General features: G+C 40.7%; 5 protein-coding genes across 5 annotated transcripts; 2 read left to right on the top strand and 3 right to left on the bottom strand.

The window, feature by feature from the left end:
* Positions 1-190: 190 nt before the first annotated feature.
* Positions 191-12,115, top strand: MONOS_524 (uncharacterized protein; the record flags this gene model as incomplete). The annotated part of the gene is made up of 1 exon (XM_067875370.1): positions 191-12,115. The coding sequence occupies one exon, from the start codon at positions 191-193 to the stop codon at positions 11,984-11,986; it is 11,796 nt and encodes a 3,931-aa protein (XP_067735582.1). The 3' UTR covers positions 11,987-12,115.
* A 696-nt stretch (positions 12,116-12,811) lies between these two features.
* On the top strand, positions 12,812-13,689 carry MONOS_525 (putative large subunit ribosomal protein L30e). Its single transcript, XM_067875380.1, has 5 exons — positions 12,812-12,835; positions 12,913-12,939; positions 13,015-13,120; positions 13,243-13,344; positions 13,458-13,689. Exons 2-5 carry the CDS (start codon positions 12,919-12,921, stop codon positions 13,556-13,558), a joined length of 330 nt encoding a protein of 109 aa, XP_067735581.1. The 5' UTR covers positions 12,812-12,835; positions 12,913-12,918; the 3' UTR covers positions 13,559-13,689.
* On the bottom strand, positions 13,643-15,904 carry MONOS_526 (putative alpha-1 2-mannosidase; the record flags this gene model as incomplete). The annotated part of the gene is made up of 1 exon (XM_067875390.1): positions 13,643-15,904. The coding sequence occupies one exon, from the start codon at positions 15,902-15,904 to the stop codon at positions 13,760-13,762; it is 2,145 nt and encodes a 714-aa protein (XP_067735580.1). The 3' UTR covers positions 13,643-13,759.
* Positions 15,905-16,134: 230 nt separating this feature from the next.
* On the bottom strand, positions 16,135-17,398 carry MONOS_527 (uncharacterized protein; the record flags this gene model as incomplete). The annotated part of the gene is made up of 5 exons (XM_067875401.1): positions 16,135-16,524; positions 16,591-16,637; positions 16,759-17,093; positions 17,164-17,268; positions 17,364-17,398. 5 exons carry the CDS (start codon positions 17,396-17,398, stop codon positions 16,135-16,137), a joined length of 912 nt encoding a protein of 303 aa, XP_067735579.1.
* Positions 17,399-17,450: 52 nt separating this feature from the next.
* Positions 17,451-19,052, bottom strand: MONOS_528 (putative calreticulin). Its single transcript, XM_067875412.1, has 3 exons — positions 18,957-19,052; positions 18,321-18,865; positions 17,451-18,257 (listed from the first exon to the last, which is right to left on the bottom strand). The coding sequence occupies exons 1-3, from the start codon at positions 19,021-19,023 to the stop codon at positions 17,643-17,645; spliced, it is 1,227 nt and encodes a 408-aa protein (XP_067735578.1). The 5' UTR covers positions 19,024-19,052; the 3' UTR covers positions 17,451-17,642.
* Between the last annotated feature and the right edge of the window lie 34 nt (positions 19,053-19,086).

Here is a 19,086-nt window from a genome sequence, read left to right as displayed (position 1 = left end):
ATAAAATGCTATTATAAATATCAAACAAATCAACTGGTTGAATTTTGTTTTGACGAATTTTTCTTTTTTTTTTCCACCAAAGAAATGATGTTTCTTCAAAGATCAAATAATAATTTGAGTTTTCTGAAGTTTTGTGGGTAAGAGCGAGAGACCAGTTCCTGCCATGCAGCTATTCCATCTGGCTTGTGCAATGTTCTATTTTATAGCTGCGCAGCTTGCGTCTTTAGACCACGAAAAAGCTGCAATCAAGCCAAAAGAGCAGTTTTTGCCAGCTGTTCTTTTGACGAACAGTTCCTTGGAGAGCTCGAACTTAATGTTTGACGAAAGAGGATGTTCTGCAGTTTTCTCGGTGGACAAGGACTCAAAGCTGCATTTGACGCGCGTCACTTCGTTGAAGCCTGCGAGCCATTTCCATCCGTCTTGCGTGTCAAGCGGGGAGTGCTTTTTCGTTAATTTTTCAGTTGCCTTCGAGGCAGCTTGGAATCGCTCTGTTTGCAGTTTGGCGGGGCTTTCTGGTGGAGCAGGAAGGTCATCAGTTTTGTTTTCCTCATTTGATTCATTGGTTTTTTGCCCCTCGAAATCTTCTTCGTTTGCCTGCGGGGGCATCGGAGATTTTGAGTCCGTTGAGGGATGCGCCTTTTCGAATGTCACAGCAAAAAAAGAGTCCATCAAGGAGCTGCAAATGGCAGACCATTTATCCGCTGTTAACTCGTCTGTCCTTCTCAACAACACTTTTTTCCGATGTGCAGACGTTTACTACGGAACAGTTGTGCACGGACTGTCGCCAAGTTCCCCAGCTTGTGATTTTCGATCATCATTCGACCGGTTTATTCAATGCACTCATTCACAATCAACTGAAAAATCTTCAAAATTCCACTTATCCAGAACCGACCGTGTAACAATGGCAAATCAGCATGGAATATTTGAAAATGAAGAATGGATCGAATGTCAAGGAATGCAGGGAGGAGCAATATATTTTAATGGACATTACATAACAAAAAATTTTGATCTTAGTATCAGCAATTCTGTTTTTGAAAAATGCCATTCAGATGATAAGGGCGGTGCAATATATATATATCACATCTACAGGTACAATTGTACCGGTTGTTACTTCTTTGGAAACACAGCAGTGAATGATCCACAAGACATTTACCTAGCAAACACTGATTCATATTACAAAATTGAGAACTTTGTATTTTCGAATTCATATTCAACAACAACTGGCTCTCGATTTGTTATCAATGAAAAAGGTGATTATTCTAATTATATTGCCACAATGAATGAGCAGAGGAAAATTAAGCCTTCTGGGGTTGATGAATGGGGATGTGGATTGGGAACCCTTCCATGTCAGACAATCGCATATGCGTATTCAGCTCAAAGAACAAAGTATATTATGCCAATGCTCTGTGAAGAAGGCACATACGCACCTCCCACTCTGACGATTTCTGAAAAGCCGCTGACATTAGCAGGCACAGGAATGGGCAAAACAACGATTGGAAACTCATTTGCAAATAATGCTATTTTTGTGGTAAGCGGAAACGAATTGATTGTTCAGAACTTGTGTTTTCTGCTTTCAACGAGCAACACAAGAATACTGAGAATGACAAGCGCCTCTTCATTTTCCTCGTCAGTTCACTCATCCAGTGAACCAAATTCTTTTTATTCCTCAAATTCTGGTCAAAGCAATTCTCAGTTTGATTCCATCAAAATCAACCAGACAGAAAACTCAGAGCTGTCTTCATCGCTGTTTTCGATTGAGTCTGGGCAATTTTCTGTGTCAAGGCTCACAGTTGTTAATATCCGGTTGTCGAATTCTGCATTTTCTTTCTTTTTTTTCTATTCTTGCGAAAATCCTTCGATCAGCGATTGCGTGTTCGATAACATTTCTTCATGGTATTCTTCTTATATCTTAGGCTATTCTCCTATTTTCACTCAGCTCAGCTCATCAAATCTGACACTTTCTCTTCAAAATTGCTCGTTCAACAACATTTCTTCTAAAGATTGTGCTACTGGTGGGTGTCTTGCATTCAATGCGAAATTAACATCATCATCAAGTGATTCTTCAATTTCGAATATTGCCTCTTCGCTCAGCATTGTCAACTGTTCTTTCAGTTTGTGCGCATCCAAGCCTGCAAACAGCAAAGGAGGTGCTATTTATGCCAATTACGGCCAGTCAAAACCAACAGCAGCAGATTTTTATGTGTTCAACACGAGTTTCAGCTCAAATCAGGCAACTTTTGGAAGCGATTTGTATTTTGTGTGCTTTGACATTGAAGAATATGTTAGGAATGGGTCGATAAACTGGGCTTTAACAGCAGAATCTGAAAGTGGCAAACAAATGTCTATTTTTGGAGACGATTTCAATTATTTCCAAGGTGATCCTATTGATTTGAGGATATTTCTGAAGGGTTATTTTGCAATGACTGTGTATGCAGCATCTGGCTCAGACAGCATCGATAGAATTTTCTGTGGAGAAATCCGTCGCAAATGCTCCACTGTGAACTATGCACTCAGCAGATTGGCAAGTCCTTCTTCTTCTTCTTCTCTTTCAAATGGACAAAGAACTGTTTTTATTTCAGGTGCTTCAACAGTCACTTCTAGTGGCAATCTGTTAAACTCCGTTTCAATTTCAGCTGAAGCTACGTCAGCAGCCAAGTCTTCATTTTTATCATCATCCTCTTCTTCTTCTTCCTTTTCTTCTGACAGTGTTAAAGCCAACCTTCGCATCCCATCTTCTGTTTCTGGTCAAAACAGTTATATTTTCCACTCTTCGGAAGAAACATCATTGAATAGCCTTGCATTCTCAATTGCTCCATCAGTGACAGATGAGGTTAAACATCTGCTTCAATCGCTTGTTTCTTTGCAAAATGGCGTATTAACATTGAGTGATTGTGCTTTTCAATGGGATAAATCGCCATCGTCTAATTCTTATTCCTCTTCTCTCATTCTGATATCATCTGTGCAAAGAGCAGATGCCAAACTTGTTATCAACCAATGCACCATCAGCCATTCCGCTCCTTTGGCTATTTCTGCACCCATCTTTGATCTGTCACAGGGTTCAATCAGCTCCCAATTGACTTCTCTTCGAATTCAGAATGTCACATCCAGCAGTCGAAGCTCAGCTGTCTTTGCATTTAAGCCAATTTCTCCTTCCTTTTCTGATTCTTCTTCATCACCTTCATCTTCAACAGCCAATCCACAGACCTCGTTCACTCAGTGCAGTTTTGCCAACATCAAAGGAAGCGAAGGCACAAATGCACTTTTTTCGACAAATCCATTGATGACAGGCTCAGTTGTGTTTGAGCAGTGCAACTTGACAGATTGTGTGGGAGCCAGTTCGACTGAAGGAGGAGGGATGCGATGGGATGTGTGTGGCTCAGAAGAGATGAAGATGATCAATTGCAACATCAGCAGCTGTGCTGCCAAAGAGAGCGCTGGAAGCAGCAGAGGTCGCAATGAAGGCAGCAATGAAGGCAGCAGCAGAGGCAAAGGAGGAGGCATCTATCTGATTCTGAATGGGACTTTGAGTGACTTCCTTTTTGAGTCGTGCACTTTCTCAGGCAACCGGGCAGAGGTGGGCAGAGATGTGTTCATTCAGTGCGAGAAGTTGTCGCAGGCAGCCGATTTGTCGAAATATGTGGATGTGTTTTCGAGTGCATTCGATGCAGACAACTCGTTCTTTGGCGCAGAAAGTGCAACATTGTCGAATAATGCTGATCTGCTGGATGCGATGCGATACAGAAGCACAGTTGTGTTTGCGTGTGGGATTGCTCCTTCCTCTTCTTCTGCTATCAATTTTGCCATCAATTCCAACCCATCTGCACCAACCAGCCAAACAGGTGTCAACTGGTTTCGCTGTGGTGCTTTGGATGATCCGTGTGAAACGATCGATTTCTGTCTGAAGCAAAAGATATCACCAGAAGCAACAGAAGAAGAAGGAGGAGGAGGAATGCTGATGATAAAAGTGAAGGAGTGTTCGTTCATTAGAGAAGAAATCGATCTGTCTGATTCGATTTTGACAGCTGCAGAAGAAAGCGAGGAGTGTAAAGTGGATTTTCTTCAGTCGATTCCAAAGGCAACAGAAACTGCCATCACAAACACAAAAACAATGAAAATGGCTCATGTTTCATTCAATGTTCCAACTTCATTCACAAATGGCATGACACTCCTGATTTCCTCGCAAAGTGGAACAGCAAAATTAGAGTCGTGCAATTTCTATTTGAATTCATCTTCTTCATTTGCCCAGTCAAATGATGTTTATTCTTTCTCGTTTCCTCTTGTTGGAGTGTCTTCTGGTGTGCTGTCTGTTGTCTCTTGCTGCTTCGGCTCAAACTCAGCAGTCAATTTTGGTTCTGGTTTGATGGAAATCAGCGACTCAGTCGACTTCACCTTTGACACAGCGACATTTCAGAATTTGTGTGTGCATTCTGATTGTCTCTTCAAAGTTGTACATTCAAACGAGGCTTCTCTGCTTCATTCGACTTCTGCTTCTGCTTCTGTTTCTGTTTCTGCTTCAACAAGAGCACAAACAGAACAAACAGAAGGAGAAGGAAATGTTTCTGGTGAAGACTTTTCAGAGTATTCATTCAAATTCCTGAACTGCACATTCAACTCGATCTCTTCAGTCACTTCAGTTTCTTCGGATGTTCTGCCTGGAAAAGCATCGCTTCTGTCGCCTGAACATGCTGCGGGTGTTGTTCTGTCGAACTGCTCTGTCTCCGCATGCCTCTCTGAAGGATCCCTCGAAGGAGGAGCACTTTGCCTGTCTGCCTCGTCTCAGGCGCCTTTCACTCTGAAGAAGAGCAGCATCAGCAGCTGTGCATGCGACACAGCCAGCGGAAAGGGCGGATTCTTATTCCTCTGCTTGGATGGCAGTGATGCCGAATTCAACTTCGAAGAGCTGACGTTTTCTGGGAACGAAGCAAAAGTTGGGGAGAACATGTTCCTCGCTTGCATAGAATTGAATGCGTCCATCAAGACTTCGAAGTTCAACTTTGATTTCTCTGATTTTGCTGGCAATATCAACGCCTTTGTTGGAAACGACACCAAATATGGAAACACAGATTTGACAGTGTTTCTGTTTGCTTATTTGGGAAGCACAATCAACGTTGGCTCGGAGGGATTGGATTCAGTTGGGTGTGGTGCTCATGTTCCATGCTTCTCATTTTGGACATCCATAAAGCATATTGACACAGACGCCAGCAACAAGCGAATAATCATAACCTCCTCAACAGACATCGAAGACGAACACGACATTTCTGGGCTGACAATATCATCGCAAAATGCTTTGGACTCACTTTCTGACTCGCCTTTGCCTTCTTCAACGCTTTCCATTCATTCCAAACTGAACACTTTGAACAATTCACAAAAAGGTGTGCTTGTCAATTCTCGCAGTGCCACAATAGAAGATGTTCTTATTTCGATTCCTTCGTCCTTTTTGGATGGGAATTCTGCTTCGATCAATGAGAATGTGCTGTTTGCGAGTGAATGCGACGATGCAGCAGATTTTGGAGGGAGTGGACTGAGTCTGACGAAATGCACATTCCAAAAGCAGACAGATGAATCTGTGAAGTTCAAGTTGGTTGCTGCAATGAAAGGGAAAGTGTCTCTGTGTGATGTGTGGGTGGAGGAGATGGCATTCAGCTGCTCTGCTTTTGCATTCAGCTCAAGTGGAGTTTTGTGGTTTGAAGAATGCCATTTCTCATCAGTCAATTTGGAACAGAAATCTTTCATAGAAATGTTGGAAGTGGAAAAACCAAAAAATGAAAGAGAAAAAGAAAAGGAAGGAGAAGATTCATCAACAGCTGTTCTTCTGTTGAACGCTTCTTCATTCAGCAGCATCAACAATGGAGTATCGAATCCGTGTTCTTCGATATTTTCTCTTCAGAACAGCTACGAAGTTGAAGTTGTTGGATGCACTTTCCAGACACTCGGCTCAGAAGGATGCAAAAAGGGAGGAGCGATGTCTTTTGAGCTGAAAGGAGCAGATGGACAGCTGAAAATGAAGAATGTGGGAGTGACAAACAGCATCTGCAGCAGTTCTGAAGGATGTGGAGGAGGAATCTATTTGACATGTGCAACAGACAACGATGACAGATATTCATTTGCAGAGATAAGTGTTGGAGGAAACAAGGCACACCAGGGAAGAGACATGTTTATTGTGGCGAATGACTTGAGAAATGGTGTGAATTCTGAGTTGTTTGCATTTGCGATGCAATTTGAGGACAAAACGAATGCACTGGTTGGGTTTGACAGGAGGTATTTCAACGAGGCGGTTGATCTGATGATTTTTGTGGAAGGCTTTGTGAGTGCATCTGTTCTGGTTGAGGCGCCAGCAGGGCAGAACGAGGTGTTTTGTGGGAGCAGATATGTTCCGTGCCAATCGCTTGACTATTCAGTCAAACGACTTGCAGAGAGCAGTGCAGATGTGCCACTTCGAGTGATCACTGTGAAATCGAATGGCTCAATCGAAAATGACATTTCACTCAACTCAGTCAATGTTGTGTCATTTGGCAGTGAAAACTGCGGGATTAACATCAGCACCAATGTTCAGTTTGCATTTGGGAGCGTTGTTTCATCCACAGCCGCTCTTTCGTTTTCTTTGATCGATTTTTATATTCCATCTGTTTTTGCTATTGAGACACCCGAAGGTGCTTCGTTGTTTTCCTCCTTGACAGAAACAGGAAACATCCAATTTTCATCGTGCTCTTTCATTCTCACTTCTTCAGAATCGCAAGATAGAGCGAGTTGTGTGCATTTGATCAGCGTTTTTGGAGGAGTTGTGCAGCTTTCTCAATGCCATGCTGATTGTGCCTCATTTTCTGTTACGCCTTTTGTGATTTCACAAACAGCCCAAGCTTCATTCGAGGGAGTTAGCTTTACACATTTATCATTTTCAACTTGCTCACTTTTCAGTCTGATTCCTTCAACGCCAGAAGCAAAAAATGATTATTCCTCTTCAACCAATCAAGAATCTCAGCCATCTGAAATAAGCTTCAAGAACTGTGAATTCAAATCTCTCCATGTGAGCGAGTATGACGAGCAGCCTTCGTTTGGGTCTGTTCAGCTTGAGACGCATCTGTCGATTGTGAACTGCTCTTTGGATGATTTGACATCTGCGTTGAGTGAGGAAGGTGGAGGAATGAAAATTGAACTTGGAACAGAAGGAAGCTTCTGTGTGAAGGGAGAAAATTCTGAGCAGTTAGGTTCTGTTAGTCATTGCACTTGCTCGACTTTTGAAGGAAAAGGAGGGTTTTTGTATTTGAGCTGCTGCAACTCGATCGACGGATTTTCTTTGTCTGATTTGGTGTTCTCTGAGAATGAAGCATTTGTTGGCAGAAACGTGTTCATATTGAGCTCCGATTTGAATGCCTCTGTTGTCATTGAAAGGTTGATGTTTGATTGGACTGAATGGAAGAACACAACAGCTTTCTTTGGGGCAGACGAAGTGAACTTTACAGAAGGCATATCTTTGGACAAGCTGCTGTTTGAGCACACAGACACTTCTGTTGTTGTGTCGTCGAGTGGAAGAGACATCCATGGGTGCGGGTCAGAAAAGGAGCCTTGTCTGTCGTTTTGGGAAGGGATGAGGCATTTCAGAGAAGGAATTCAATTCAGAGAAATCAAAATCAACACAAGTGCTGCCATTTCAGACGAGTGGGATCTTTCAAACAGCTCAATAAGCCCATCTGTTCCTTCTTCTCCTGGTTATTCTTCTTCTTCTGATGAGCCTTCGTCAGATGAATGCACAGTCAATCTAGGAAAAGCTATTCAATCTCTTTCTGAGCCTTCTGAGGCTGTGCTCACAAACAAGCTTATGCTCACATTCACCTCCATCAACTTCTGCCTGCCTTCGTCTTTCGAAACACCTCAAAAGGAACTTCTTTTCTCTGAGACAGGAACAGCCACACTTAACAAATGCTCCTTTGCGATGCTGACAGCAGAAGAAGGCATTGCGTTTGTGCTTTTCCATGTTTCGTCTGGGACACTTTCGATTGAAGAGTCCAAAATGGCTGAGCTCTCCTTTGCAATATCAGCCATCCGACTTGCCGCGCCAGCTGCACATTTTGTGGCAAGCGCATTTTCTGTTGATGTTCTGAATTTTGCAGATGGATCGTTTATTTCTGTGGGAGATGCAGAAGAGAAGGGAAATGAGGAATCGAGTTTATCAGGGAATGACAAAGAAATGATAGCAAGCGAAATCAGATTGGAGAATCTTCAGTGGCATCTCATCCGCAGCACAAATGTGAAGGCATCGATCATTTCTTATGAGAGCGCGCTGTCTGTGGAGCTGACGATGGACAACTCGACATTCAGCGACTGCAACAGCGAGTCTCTTCTGGGAGGAGCGTTTTGTGTGTGGATGAAGGAGAAGGCAGGTGGGTTGGCTGACAGCAGGGCAAATGAAGGCAGTGTGCTGGCGAATCTGTCGTCTTTTGTGACATGTGCGTGCTCAACGAGTGAAGGCAGAGGAGGCGCAATTGCATTGAATTGTCTGGACGATCCTGACAATTCAGATGCTCCGTCTTCGGAGAAAGCGAAGGCTCTGCCAATCAAATTTCGGCTGGCAAGGTTTTCTTTGAACAGAGCGAGTGTGGGGAAGGATCTTTTCATTGTCTGCCGATCGATTGCTGAGCAGATCAACGAGGCGCTGTTTGTGATGGACTTCAGCGAGTTGGCCTTTGACAGAAATAATGCTATCTTCGGGATGGATAAAGAAAACGAGGAGCCAATTGATTTGGTGCCATTTATTGTGTTCTACAAGTCAGAGCGGGTATTTGTGTCAGGAGAGAAAGGGAAGAACGAGAAGGACTGTGGGAAAAGATCAGATCCGTGTGAGACACTCAGCGAGGCTGTGCGGCATCTGAACAACGAGCCGTACCAGAATGTGCTGGTGGTGAAGAAGGCAGCTGTTTCAGCAGAGACAGCCATTTCATCAGCGACAGTGCAGACAGTCGGAGGCATCCCAGCCATTTTTGAGTTCAACTGCGAAATCGCTCAGACCGATGGAAGTGCGGATTGTGTTGTGTCTTCGTCTGAGGAGTGCAGCATTTTGGGGATGGACATCGTCTTCGGCCCCAGCTTCGCTTCGGCGCATCGCTCTGTCTTTGGGGTGAGGAGCGGAAATCTGACACTGGGCGACTGCACAATCACGTCAGAAGAGCCAGCGCAGTTGGCAAACACCGTCATTTATGTTAAGAGTCATTGTTTGTGTTTGAGCAATGTTTCGTTCTCGGCCATCCGCCTGCAGGCATCAAGACAACAGCCATCAGCAGCAGCATTTGGAGCAAAGCAATCTGAACAGTCTTCTTTTGCTTTGTCTTTATTTGAGCCAGAAGCAGGCCACTCATTCATTGAGGCCTGCTCAGGAGCTGCTGTGGTGTTGTTTGGTATCAGCTTCAAAGAGCTATCTTTATTTGTTGTGTCGGGCGATGCCTCGCAGTCGGCACATTTCATCAAGTGCGAGTCATCGTCTCTGACAGCCAGCGGATTGAGAATAGAAGACTGCTCTGTTTCTTTTATTTCGCCAACTGATTCGGTTTCTTCTTCTTCTTCTTTTCACAATTCATTTGAGTCATCTGCGAACTCTCTCATTTCTGTGTCTGGTGGCAGCGTGGCTGTGCTGGGAGGCATTCACATTGAGCATATTTTCGAGTGCTGTGGTATTCTGTCTGTAGAAAGCGGATGCAAAGTGGAAGTCGACAGAAGCAGTTTTATTTCTGCTTCTTCACATTCATCTGTATTTGCCGCCGAAATGGCAGCGTCTTTTGTGCTGAGAGAAGTTTCTATCAGCCAAGTGACTGTGGAAGAAGGAAGCTTGTTTGCTCTTCTGCCTCCTTCTCCTTCTCCTCCTCTTTCTTCTCTTTTCAATGAAGAATCGGATAATTTTGAGTTTGATTCTAATCTTTACAAGGCAGCCGATGAAAGTGGCGAAACGCAGTTTGAGTTGGTTCTGTGTGAAGTGAGGGATGTTCAGCTGAAGCATTCGGAAGGATCAGCTGTGAAGGCAGCCAGTTGGAACAGCCGCATTCTGATTGACTCGTGTGTATTTAGCAACATCAGCGGGCAGCGCGAAAGAGGAAGCTATTTGGATTTGACCTCGTGTGGAAGTGTTGCAATAGAAAAGAGCTCGTTTTGTGGGATTTCCGAAAAGAAAAATAAAAACAGACAGGATGTTCATTCAAAAGTGAATGAAAATGATGAAATTGGCGAAGAAACTGATTTTGTATGTGAATGGAACAGCTCATCAGTCAACTTTGTGGAAAGCACAGTGAATATAAGAGATACTTCATTTGAGAACTTCTCTCAAGGAGCCATTTCTCTGTCTAACTCGACTGTAACGATTGAAATGGGGATGTTTCAGAACAACAATCCATCTATTTCAGGCTATCCTTCTCTTCGGCGCAACATTTTGTGTTCAGATGGAAGCACGTTGAATGTGAAGAGCGTGAATGGAGGAGACGGAATGAAGGACAACTCCTCATTTTGGGTGCTGGACAAAGATGGCACTTTCAGAGGAATCATAACAGAAGTTTCCTCTTCTTTCTTTGTTCCTTCGATTAAGTCTGTTGAAAAATCAGAGAACGAAAACAAAGACATCGAATTGAAATTCATTGGTGTGCTTTTGCTGCCTTGTTCGCCTGTTTTGAGGGTTCATCGGATTGAAGGAGAAATATCAACGATTGAAGATTTGGCAATGAAAGATCTGAAGAGCATTGACGAAAACACATTGGAATGTCTGATTGACAGCTCTGCAAAAGGCAAATTGGAAAATGAATGCAAAGTTGCTGTTCTTCTTCAGTTTCGAGATGAGCACAACAATTCGATTGCGCAAACGAATGAATTTGTGATCAACGAAGCACAACCACCGACAACAGACGAAGACATCAACAAAACAGACGAAGGTGACAGTAAAAGAGAAATAAATGCGAGTGACAAAGGGAGCAGCACCGATAAAAAGAGTGTGATTGAATGGAGTTTAATTGCATTGGTTGGATGTGCATTTGTTTTTGTGGTATTTGTGTTGGGACTTGTTGGGGTTGTGTGTGTTCTGCGGAAGAGGCTGAAGAAAGCAGAGAAGAAAATTGAGGAAGTGAGCTTCGAAAACATGGTTCTGATGGGAAAAATTGAGAGGAAAAGAGGAGAAAACAATGGAGGAAGCTTTGAGATGAGCGAGATGCCATCGACTTTGCTGGTGGGGATGACGAGCCAAATTCCACTTCTCATTAATAACGATGAAGATCTGCCAGAGCCTCCGTCAATGACTGACGAAGAGTTGAATGAGAATGATCTGCCAGATTTGGAGTTGCCATTGCCATTTTCTGAGGATGTGTCTGTTTCTGGGATGTCGCAATCTCATTCATTCAATGTGATATCAGCAAAGAAGCCATTTCGAGAGAAGGAGAAAAAGAACCTGAAAACATTGTACTCGACAATTCATTCTGTTGAAGGGGATTTCACACTGGGAACAAGGGCGATGGAAGTTGTTGATGGGAGGGAAGTGGTATTGGTAGTGGCAGAGCTATTTGAGCATTTGATTTCAGCGGGAGACGAAAGGGTGGAAATGATGGGGAAGCAATTGTGCCCGTATTCAATCTTTGTTGAGGAAGGAAATGGAAATGGAAATGAAGTATTTGTCTTGGGAGAGGAATTGGAGGATGAGAGGCAGAAAGAGGAAATGAAGCGATGGCAGGCACCAGAGCTGGGGAATGAAAGGAACGAAGAGGAAGAGGATGGGATTGAGCAGGCAGTTGTGTTTTCACTTGGGCTGATTCTGCATGAGATGACAACAGGAGAAGTGCCGTTGAGCGAGTGTGGTGCAGAAGAAGCACAGGAGATGATGAGGGATGGGGTGCGACCGCTGACAGAAGGAATCGAAGGAGAAGAAATGGTTGAGCTGATGGAGAGGATGTGGGCAGATGAGCCAAATGAAAGACCCTCGTTGGCTGAGGTGATTCAGTTGCTAATGGAGATGGCAGAGAGTTGAGAGTGGCAGCAGAGCATCTGTTTATTTGTTGTGATTTCTATTGGAAAAAAGTCAAGAGCACAAAATCACAAGAAAACCAAAAATAAAGCCAAGAATCTTCCAACCGATTTGCTCAAAATAAAAAAGATTGTGAAAATGAATAGATTTCCTTTCGTCGTCTTCTTCTTCTCTTTCTTCTTGTTATTCTTTTTGAACATCATTTTTCAAAAGAGCTTTATGTTTTTTGCAAATTTTTGCTCTTTCTTTTTTCGATTTTTCGTTTCGGAGTATTGATTGATTTGTTCTAATAAAGCCATTCCTTTTTTCTGAGAAGTTTCATTTGATGTTGTTATTATTTTTTTTGTTTCATTTGTTCTGGATTATTTTAACATTGCTCATCCATTCAAGTTTTTCTTTCATGTTTGTTGGAGCAAAATAATCTCTCCCTGTTTCTGTGTTTGTGCATATTCTTGCACTTTTCCATCTTCTGTATTCATTTTTTGAAGTTATTGTGGTTTATTGAGCTGAATGCGAGCATCAAAATTATGAATTTCAACATTTATTTGAAAGCACTTTGACACAGCTATCACTATGAATTGTTTGACAATTTATTTTTTGTATTTTCATGTTTCACTATTTTTTCAAGTGCAAATTAGTTTCAATTTTGCTTTCTTTCACATCAACATCATCGTTAAAAATATTAATTTTTGTGCAAAGGCATAAAATTAAACAATTTGAAAAACGGATATTAAATATACATTAGTAAATTATGTTCAAAACAAATTAATAATGTATGTAATTTCTGATAAAAAGAAGATATTAACTCAATTTTAATATATGGGTGTTCCCATAACTGATCAGGATTATCAAGTGTGCTTTCTTTCATTCTTTTAACAAGAGCGTTAACAACACGTAAATATTGTACTTCTATTTGTTATATGCATTAGTTTATCATGTCGCAAGTCGTTAAAACAGTTTGTATTTCAATACGGTTATTATTCCTTTTTAATGACTTTGGAAATCTTTTTGCTTGCTGCTACGTATTTTAGAAACGTCAACAGGAGGGTATCAACTCAAAAATTGCTCTTATGATTAAGAGTGGAAAATATGTTCTTGGATATAAACAAACTCTTGATACAATCAGAAAGGGAAAAGGCATGATCGGAAATCATTATTTGGAACTTATTTTAACTTTTTATGATAACTTTATTTGTATAATAAAACTTATTTTATAAAATATTCAACAACTGAACCTTGATCGATTTTATTTATTACAGCAAAAGTTGTTCTGATCAGCAGCAACATCCCACCTCTGCGCAAAGCTGAGATTGAATATTATGCAATGCTTGCCCGCATCTCAGTTCATCATTATAATGGAAGTTTGTTTTTGCTTAGCAAAATTCTGGCAATTGTATTTATGTTTTTTTTTTTCTTTTTTTTGTTTGTTTGTTTGTTTGTTTGTTTTAAAAAATACTTCAATTCATTTTTATAGCCAATGTTACATTGGGAACTGCATGCGGTAAATACTTCCGCGTCGGAACATTGTGCTGCATTGACCAAGGAGATTCTGATATTACAAGCCTCTCATCATAAATTTGCCAACTTTGTTTGACAATTTTACTCAAATCATCCATTTCCCTATCCAAATCACCAATAAGGTAAAAAACGGGCAATTCATTTCTATTAAAACACGTTTATTTAAATTTTTATATGAAAAAACAAATCTGACAAAAATATTGAGAAATGAAAAAAAATAAAAAGCTTCAAAAATACTGTATATATTTTCTGAAATTTTTAAGAAAGCTGCTCCGAAGAAGGTGGAGCTTCTTCAATACCCCAATTTTTATTTGGTTTTTCGCCCATTGTTAAAACAAGAGTGGAGCCATTTGTAACATCTTCATGTGAAATCCAGCACTTGTTGTACTCCTTACCATTAAGAGTTGCACTTTGAATGTATTTGTTATAGAAAGAAGCATTTTGTGCTTTGATGGTGAATACTTTTCCATTTTCCATTTTCACCTGAACTTCATCAAACAAAGGAGAACCAATCAGATATGCAGGAATACCAGGAGTGAAAGGATAAAACCCAATTGAAGAAAACACTGCATAAGCGCACAACCCTCCCCCATCTTCATCTCCAGGAATACCCAAAATATCGCTTCTGAACCATTCCTTCAGAATGTAATGAACCACTTTCTGCGACTTCCACGGATGCATCGCATGATTATAGTACCACGGTATATGCATAGACGGCTCATTTGCCATTGTGAACTGCCCCACATTTGCTGTCTGATCTGGCCATTGTCTCCAGAATTCTGATCTGGATGTTCCTATTGGCTCCTTAAACATGGAGTCCATAGCGGCTGCGAAGTATGTGTTCCCTCCCATCAATGACACCAGATCTGCAGGAGCATGCTGCACATCCCAACGGTATGTCCATCCGTTGTTCTCGTCGTAATACATTCGCCCACCACGCCCGCCAGACATGCGGTAATCAAATGGCATGATCCACCTTCCTTCTTTATCACGCGGGTGGAAGAAGCACGTGTCTGGCTTGAACAGCGTCCTGTAGTTGAAGGCACGGCGCAGAAAGAAGTGATAGTCATCTTCGTGTGATGGCCCAAGCTCCTTCGCCATCTGAGCAACACACCAATCGTCGTATGATGCTGCTTGTGTTACAGCAACGCACTGCCGCAGCTCGCCACCAACAGCCCAGCATGTTTCTCTCTCTCCATTGCGAAGCCCTGGATAGAAGCCTGTTTCTTTGAAGAATGCGTCGAGGGTGGTTGCCCTTTGCCTCGTCCACGGAATGAGCGTTGCCTCCATTTGTGTTCTCTTCGAGGCTGAAAACCCTTCGTTTAGATCGAATCCGCGAAGGCCCTTGCAATAAGCATCCCAGATGGTTGCGATGCAGTGCTTCCCATTCATTCTGTGAGAGTCGCCGTTCACTTCAGGAAACGTGGGCAGAAATCCATCGCTGGATTGCTGGGCCATCCGTAAATAAGAGTTCAGCATTTCAACTTCCTTTTTGCTTTCAATCAGCACACGCAGCGGATGAGTCGCACGAAATGTGTCCCAAATCCAATCGTCTGTGTAGAACTTAACACCATCATCGTTGTGCACTTTGCGATCAAATCCAGAATAATACTTGCCGTCTTCAGAAATGCACACCATACGTTCATACGTTCGATACATAGACGAATAAAGAACAGCTTTGTCTTGCTCAGTTCCCCCAACTACGCTCACTTTCCCCAATGCTTTGTTCCATTCTCCCTTTCCAAATGCCGCAACTGTGTCTAGGTCAAATGTTTTGATTTCCCTTTCTAAATTCTTTTTTGCTTGATCAACGCTGATAAGAGATACCCCGCAACGCACAACAACAACATTGACGCTTTCATCGAAAGTCATGACAGCTAATGATCCACTAGCTTTCATTTCCATTGGCTTTGGATTGACTTCTCCATAAAGATAAAGAGAAGTCGCAACATGCTCTGTAACCGAAAAAGTCGTGCTACCATGAGATGAAACAGAACTTCCACTAAAAACCACAATCTTTTTGTGTCTTCCAAGGAATTTCATCTCGTAAATCATTGACTGATAACATGGAGCAATTCGCAAATCAACCTCTTCTTCCTCAAGATATGCAGAGTAAAGATAAGGACGGATGATTTCTTCATCATATGTATATGAGTAAGAGTTTTGTGAGTTTGATAACCGATGCTGTGAGCAACCCACAGAAAAAGCATAAGAACCACGATGCGAAGTGAGAAAACGAGGAAAACCGTTCATTTTTTCTTGAAGATAATTTTCCCTGTCAGGAATTAATCGAACCATTCCGTTTGGCAGATGTATAGTTGGATAAGCTGGTACAAGAAGTTGTGAAACAGTTCCCATGAGTGGATTTATGTAATCCGCAGGAGTTTTCTCTTCGTTTTCCATTGGATGCACAATAAATAACAAACAAAAAAGCAATGAAAATAAAAATTGTGAAAACGATTTGTTCTTCATTTTTAACTGATTTATTTATCTGAACAAAATTCTTGCTACCATAATAATTGTTAGTTGTTTTTTAAAGAAGATTAATCACATACAAAAATCAATAAATCAAAATTCAAATAAATTGAAAAAAAATATATATTTTTTTAAAATTAACCGTTATTTAATTGATATCATTTTTTGATTGGAACTTTTCTCTGGAGCTCATTCTCAAGCGATTGAATGGCTTGTTCTCCTTTTATTTTTTGAAATAAGCTGATTTTTGGAGGTGGTAAGCTATCAACAGATTTTATAGCCTTTTCGCCTGCCTTTTGACTTGGCGTGACATGTTTCTTTTCTGGAGGGGAATCTGGAGATTCAGAAATTGTTGATAATTTGTTATTATTTGGCTTTGTCGAGGGATCAGCAGAAGCAGGCCGCTCACGCCTAACAGATATCTTTGTCGAAATAGGCTCAGTCTGCATATCTGAAGTGGACATGGAAACTTCTTTGCGTTCTTTTTCCATCGATTGAGTGTCTGGTGAAGTGAATGAATCTTGGCCTTCTGAATAAGGAATATCAGGCTGTGAATACCAAGTCAGAAAAGTATAATCAAAAAGGAAATACAGTTTGAAAAAAAAATTACACACCCCGCTTCCAGAGTCACATTTTGTTGGCTCTTCCTTCTGATTAGGCACTTTTAATTTTAGGTTTGCAAAAATATTCAATTCATAAATAAAATTATTATAAAAAATGAAATGAAAAAAATGAAAAAAATAAAATGAAATAAATCAACACATAACATGTGTAAAGCAAACCTGCGAATGGACTTATCCACATGTCTGTTCTTGGACGAGCATACATGACTTTTCCTTCCTGTTCTTGATCATCAGATGTTGAAGAATCTCTTTTTGAAACAGTTTCCGAAGAAGATGAACTCTCAAAAGAAGATTCTGTAGAAGATGAAAAATGTTTGGCACTGTCTTTGGTACTCTGAGAAGTTAAGGAACTTGTTGAGCTTTGATTAGTTCCAGCAGATGAAGATCTTTTTGGTCTTGAAGACGAAGCAGGAGATGGACCACGCAACCCAGACTTTGAAAGATGAGAGCGAAGTGGGCCCCTCTGACCAGCACCCCAGAAGCCTCCCCCTTCTCTATTTTTCAAGAATATTATTAAAGGTCAAAAAATACACGGAATAACTCAAAAAATTAATCAACTTGCACCTTCTTTTTTCTTCTCGTTTTTTGCGCTCTTCCTCCATCACCAATCGTAGTGCATTTAACTTATCTTCCATCAGCTTTGTTTCTTCTTCAAGAGAAAGTGATGCCCTGGGCAATTGTACGTTTTGAACAAGCAAAATAAAATTACAAGTTAAAAAATAGATAATATTTCATATTAATTTTATTTAATTTAGTTTACATACTTCTTTGGCCTTGTAACTCCAGTTTTTCTATTCATTTTTATTTATTAAGGTTACTTTAAAATATTGCGATTCGAGCAATCAATATGCTTAATAGAATTACGACAAATATTATATATTAGATAATTGTGAAATTGAAAGAAAGAATTCAAGTTTGGAAGTGAAATTCTTGAGAAAAAGAAGAATTACGCAAAAATAGAATGATTCAACACAATTGATTTAAACAATCATAACAAAAATTGATAGATCTGACATTTAATCACTGGATTATTTTTTTTGGATTTATAACTCATCAACATCAGGAAGCTCTTCTTCACCTTTTGGCTCTTCTTTTGGTTCTTCTTTCTTTTGTTTAATTAAATCAATTTCCTTTCTTTTAAGCTTATATCTCAGATTAGGATGAGATTCCAAATATGTGTCTCTTTCAATAATTTCATAGGCTTTCTTTTCTTTGTCCTGCAGGCCAGTAAATGTTTCTTCAACCCACTCTTCCCACTCGAATAAGTCATCCCCCACAAACACATTGTCAAAGATTGTTCCAGCTTGTAGATGATACACATCAAGGCCCACATACTTGATCTTAAAAGCATAAAGTTCGTTGGCCTTCTTCCACTCGTCACTCATCACCAGAGGTGCTTTCCAGACTCCCTTGTACTCTGGATTCTTAATCATCCTCGGACGCCACAGGCCCATATAATTTGGATTTGGAATTTCTTTTGGTGGCTGCTTCCAGGGCCCCTTTTTAGCTTCGTCCCAGTTATCAGGCTTTGTTTCTGTATATTTCGGATTTGGAATCATTCTTCGATCGTCCCAATAGTCAGGCCTTACATATTTTGGATCAGGAATTTCTGGCGCATCAACCCAATCTTTTGGCTTTGTCGCGTTTGGATCAGGAACCTGGAAAGAACAATTAATGTTTTCTACAATTTAAAGCGCATTAAAAATTATTATTCAACAAACATATTTTGGTCCAAGCAAATCTGGGAATTTATCTTGAATTCTTCCACTAGCTTCTAGTTTTCCATCGACCATTATTTCATATGTATTATCAGGTCGCAAAACCAGTGTGTACATATGGGTAAGTTCATCCATTGGTGCATATACTGATTCGTTGAGTGTGTAATACTCTGTACCCTTTCTAATCATCAATTTAACTTGTGATTGGAAACGTTGAATAATATCAGGGCCAAAAAGAATTTCATATGTGTCATCACTGGTGAACTGGTCTTGATCTAATCCTTCACCAAGTAATTTCATATAACAACCACCCTTTCCAATTTCTCTTTCCATCTTTACTGTAAACGAAAAAATCAACTTACGATTTAAAGTATTAACAGTTTTATTGAAATCAGCAGATATTTGATAATATTTTCTATCTTCTGTGGTCATCAGACCCATGGATTTTTTCCAATCTCCATAATATCTTCCAGCGCTCCAACCAAAATGCCCACTTGCTCCCTCTGCAATGTTTGCTGATGATTCAACCCATCTGTACCTCCATGTTTCTTATTGAATGAATTAAAGTTCAAAAGAAGAAAAAAATTTGTATGATCAAGGAAAAAACTTACAAACAATTAAACATCAAAAATTACAAACCATTAAACGGTTCAGAAAAAAATACTTCGCTATGAAGTGTTGAAATGAAAATGAGCGCAGCGAGCATCCGCTATAAAAAATATTTACTGATCTTGTATCCCTATTTTATAATTTGGATAATTTTAAGCAG

The sequence above is a fragment of the Monocercomonoides exilis genome (assembly GCF_001643675.1).
Source record: "Monocercomonoides exilis strain PA203 chromosome Unknown scaffold2-2631571, whole genome shotgun sequence".
NCBI classification, from domain to species: Eukaryota; Preaxostyla; order Oxymonadida; family Polymastigidae; genus Monocercomonoides; species Monocercomonoides exilis.
This window is presented reverse-complemented; position numbering and strand designations above follow the sequence as displayed.

Excerpts from the sequence above, each read along its gene's own strand:
- MONOS_525 (XM_067875380.1), top strand. The coding sequence starts at position 12,919 with ATGTCGCAAGTCGTTAAAACA. Across the intron at positions 12,940-13,014 it reads TGTCGCAAGTCGTTAAAACA|AAACGTCAACAGGAGGGTAT; the intron begins GTTTGTATTTCA and ends TACGTATTTTAG. Across the intron at positions 13,345-13,457 it reads AGTTCATCATTATAATGGAA|CCAATGTTACATTGGGAACT; the intron begins GTTTGTTTTTGC and ends TCATTTTTATAG.
- MONOS_528 (XM_067875412.1), bottom strand. The coding sequence starts at position 19,023 with ATGCTCGCTGCGCTCATTTTCATTTCAACACTTCATAGCGAAGTATTT. Across the intron at positions 18,866-18,956 it reads TTTTTCTGAACCGTTTAATG|AAACATGGAGGTACAGATGG; the intron begins GTTTGTAATTTT and ends TCATTCAATAAG. Across the intron at positions 18,258-18,320 it reads ATTTGCTTGGACCAAAATAT|GTTCCTGATCCAAACGCGAC; the intron begins GTTTGTTGAATA and ends TGTTCTTTCCAG.